A 3961-nucleotide genomic window follows, 5' to 3' on the forward strand; every position below is an offset into this window, starting at 1 on the left:
CCTCCAACTCCTGGGCTCAAGCGAGTCTCCTGCCTCCTCCTCCCAAGTAGCTGGGACCACAGGCGCCTGCCACAACGCCTGGCCATTTTTTGGTTGCATCCATCATTGTTGCTTGGCGGGCCCGGGCTGGGGATTCGAACCCGCCACCTTAGGTGTATGTGGCTGGTGCTTTAGCTGCTTGAGCCACAGGCGCCAAGCCCCTATTCTTTTTTTATTAAAACAGAGTTTCATTTTGCCACCCTTGGCACCCTCGATGTCATAGATCACTAGCTCACAGCAACCTCAAACTCTTGGGCTCAAGCAATTCTCTTGTCTCACCCTCCCCAGTAGCTGGGACTACAGGTGCCCACCACAATGCCTGGCTATTTTTAGAGATGGGGTCTTACTTTGGCTCAGACTGGTCTCAAACCTTTGAGCCCAGGCAGTCGCAATCCACCTTCCTAGGCCTCCCAAAGTGCTAGGATTATAGGTGTGAGCCACCATGCCTGGCTAAAATTTTTTTCAATTCAAATTTTAAATCCTTATTGTTGGGATCTGAAACTTTTCTTTCCTTAATGACAGGCTTACATTATAGCTTGTGTTTAGAGGGTATGAAAACTCACCTCTCCTAAATCTTATAAAAGTGCTTCCTCTCCCTGTGGGCCCAGACATTTCTTTGTGGGAGGCCAGAGGCTACTAGCCTTCTCTGTGTTGTAGCTAACCACTGGCTTTCCTCACTATAGCTGGAAACACAAAAGTCACAAAATGAGGCAATGTGTGAAGGACTCCGTGCTAAAATCCGTGAGCTCTGGGACAGGTTGCAGATACCTGAAGAAGAGAGAGAAGCTGTGGCCATGGTTATGACTGGGTCAAAGGCCAAGGTCAGAAAAGCGGTAAGAAACCCAGTGGATGCTGGTCAGCAGTATTCTGTGAGCATTTCTGTGTCTAGGTATCCAATCTGATGTCCTTACAGCCTATTTTTAAGATAAGCATCAGAAAGTACCTGCTTACCTTCTATCTTTTGCATATGGTTCTTAGATTTCTGGCTCCCCATAGTATCATTGTCATAAAGAGTATTGATTTACCTCTGTGGCCTTATGCTGTAATTTTTGTTTTTTCATTTTGGGGTTTTTTTTTTTAGATTTGGTCTCATTCTCTTGTTGTTTGGGCTAAAGTAGAGTGGCTTCATCATACCTCATTGCAACCTCAAAACTCTCCTGGGCTGAAGTGATCCTCCTACCTCAGCCTTCCTAGCAGCTGGAACTATAGGCACATGCCACACACTTGGCTGATTTTTGTACTTTTTATAGATATGAAGTCTCACTCTGTTAACTCAGGCTGGTCCTGAACTGCTGGCCTCAAATGATCCTCCCACCTTGGCTTCCCAAGTTGCTGGGAATAAAGTGTGATCCACTGTGCCTGGCTTCTGGTATAATTTTATTAAAAAGGGAAGAAACTGTTAGAAACAGGTGAATTTAAAAGTGTGACAGCCACTTTCAACAGGTCTCTTTCTTTCAGCTGCAATTAGAGGTGGATCGGTTGGAAGAACTGAAAATGCAAAACATGAAGAAAGTGATTGAGGCAATACGGGTGGAGCTGGCTGAGTACTGGGACCGGTGTTTTTACAGCCAGGAGCAAAGACAGGATTTTGCCCCTTACTACATTGGTTAGTACAAAAGTGGTAGTCTTCGTGTTCCCTGTTCACTGGTCTTTTACAATCCCAGACATTCAACAGGAAGTATTTCCTTTTCTGAACAGATACACCCACCTTTTCAGGCCATATCACATAGTGCCATTCCTGTACAAATAAATTGGGTAATATGGTGTCTGTTGCTTTCTGAAGCAATATGTCACTTAACCTCTACCTGATGATGCTCAAGTTTTCAGGTACCTATTCTGCGGCAGGCACCATGTCAAAACCTTAATGGTATTTTTTCTTTTCTTTTTTTTTTTTTTTTTAAGGGACAGAGTCTCACTTTGTCGCCCTCAGTAGAGGGCTGTGGGGTCATGGCTCACAGTAACCTCCACCTTTTGGGCTTAGGCGATTCTCTTGCCTCAGCCTCCTGAGTAGCTGGGACTACAGACGCCCACCACAATGCTCAGCTATTTTTTTTTTTTGTAGTTTGGCCGGGGCCAGGTTCAAACACACCACCCTCAGTATATGGGGCTGGCGCCCTACTCACTGAGCCACAGGCACTGCCCAACAGTATTATTTAATTCTCAGGTCGTGAGATGGGGACACTATGGCATGTAAATATTTAGCAACTTAGTCTAGAGCAGGCGTCCTCAAACTACGGCCCACGGGCCACATGCAGCCCACCTAGGACATTTATCTGGCCCGCCGGGTGTTTTTCCTCCTGGGGCCCATAGTCTAGCCCTCCAACAGTTTGATGGACAGTGAACTGTCCCCCTGTTTAAAAAGTTTGAGGACCCCTGGTCTAGAGGCATACAGCAGATAAATGCCAGGGCCTGTGTTGGAGTCCAAAGGAGTTTGACTCCTAGAGCCTAGTGGAGGTCTAGTCTGACCTCAACTGGATATAAAGATCAAGCTGTCCCAACTAAATTCAATAGACATTTTTGGAAATTTTTTATGACCTAGCCTTCTGTTGACTGGGTAAGGCAGAAAGGTAGAATGTGAAAGAAACCTAAGACAAGGCAGGATATGACATAGATTTTTTGAGAACATTAATCTTTTTAGTCCATACCTTTGTGCTAATTCCCCAAGGCTGATTGCAGCAAACCTGGCTTTTGTTAGCCATAGCATTTGTATTTTTTCCTATATCACTTTGTTATAAGGAAGAAAATTCTGTTTCCATTTTGGTGGAGTAAGGGATTAATAAATTGGGATATTAAACACTAGAGGAATTTTTTTAAACCACTAGGACTGGGCAACGCCTATGGCCCAAAGGAGTAGGGCACTGGCCCCATATGCCAGAGGTGGTGGGTTCAAACCCAGCCCCAGCCAAAAAAAAAAAAAAAAAACCACTAATCCTTAGTAAACTGTGGTGTATGTATACATGGACTTCTGTTCAGCCATATAAAAAGATAGAGACTTTATATCTTTTATATTAACCTGTATGGAGTTGAAACACATTCTTCTTAGTAAAGTATCACAAGAATGGAAAAGCAAATATCCAATATACTAAATACTAACATGAAGCCAGTAGATGAACTAATATATGCCCACACAAGAGAAAAACTCCAAGTTGGAGGGAGAAAAGGGGAGAGGATTGGTGCTCCCACCTAATGGGCACAATGTAAGGGTGTGTGGTACACCTCCTGGGAGAGGGACACAACTACAACAGGGACTTTACCTAACAAATGCAAACATTGTGACCTAATTGTTTGTGCCCCATATTAATCTGAAATTAAAAAGAAAAAAACAAAATACTAGGCCTATATTTTACAGAGGACTTCACAGAAGATCTGCTCCAGATCCATGATGCTGAGGTTGTGAAGTTAAAAGATTATTATGAGACTCATAAAGAGCTCTTTGAAGGTGTTCAGAAGTGGGAAGAAAGCTGGAAGCTTTTCTTAGAGTTTGAGGTACTGCCCAGTTTTTATCTGTTCTTGTTTCTCTAGAGTAAGATAAAGTGTAAGAAAGCATGCCTAGTCAAGCACAGTGGCTCACACCTGTAATTCCAGCACTCATTGAGGCAGAGGTGGGTGGATCCCTTGAGCTCAGGAATTTGAGACCAACCTGGCCACGAGTGAAACCTCATCTCTATTAAAAATAGAAAAACTAGCCAGGTATTGTGGCAGGCTCCTATAGTCCCAGCTACTTAGGAGGCTGAGGCAGGAGGATCACTTGAGCCCAGGAGTTTGAGGTTGCTATGAGCTATGATGACATGGTACATGGACAACGGAATGAAACTCTGTCTCAAAAAAATCATGTCCTATACAGAACCATAATCCAGTTCCCTTTGTTCTTTTTTTTTTTTTTTTGAGACAGAGCCTCAAGCTGTCCCCCTGGGCAGAGTGC

The 3961-nt window shown here is 44.0% G+C and overlaps 1 protein-coding gene across 1 annotated transcript in view; it reads left to right on the forward strand.

Annotated features, from left to right (window-relative positions):
• Nucleotides 1-3961, forward strand: part of PRC1 (protein regulator of cytokinesis 1) — a 29684-nt gene that overhangs the window by 10395 nt on the left and 15328 nt on the right. The window contains exons 6-8 of the mRNA XM_023508809.1: nucleotides 723-872; nucleotides 1498-1645; nucleotides 3389-3525. Of these exons, the coding sequence (XP_023364577.1) occupies nucleotides 723-872; nucleotides 1498-1645; nucleotides 3389-3525 (435 nt within the window). The remainder of the gene's footprint in view (nucleotides 1-722; nucleotides 873-1497; nucleotides 1646-3388; nucleotides 3526-3961) is intronic.

The sequence above is a fragment of the Otolemur garnettii genome, unplaced genomic scaffold (genome assembly GCF_000181295.1).
Source record: "Otolemur garnettii isolate 467f Iridium unplaced genomic scaffold, OtoGar3 scaffold00277, whole genome shotgun sequence".
NCBI classification, from domain to species: domain Eukaryota; kingdom Metazoa; phylum Chordata; class Mammalia; order Primates; family Galagidae; genus Otolemur; species Otolemur garnettii.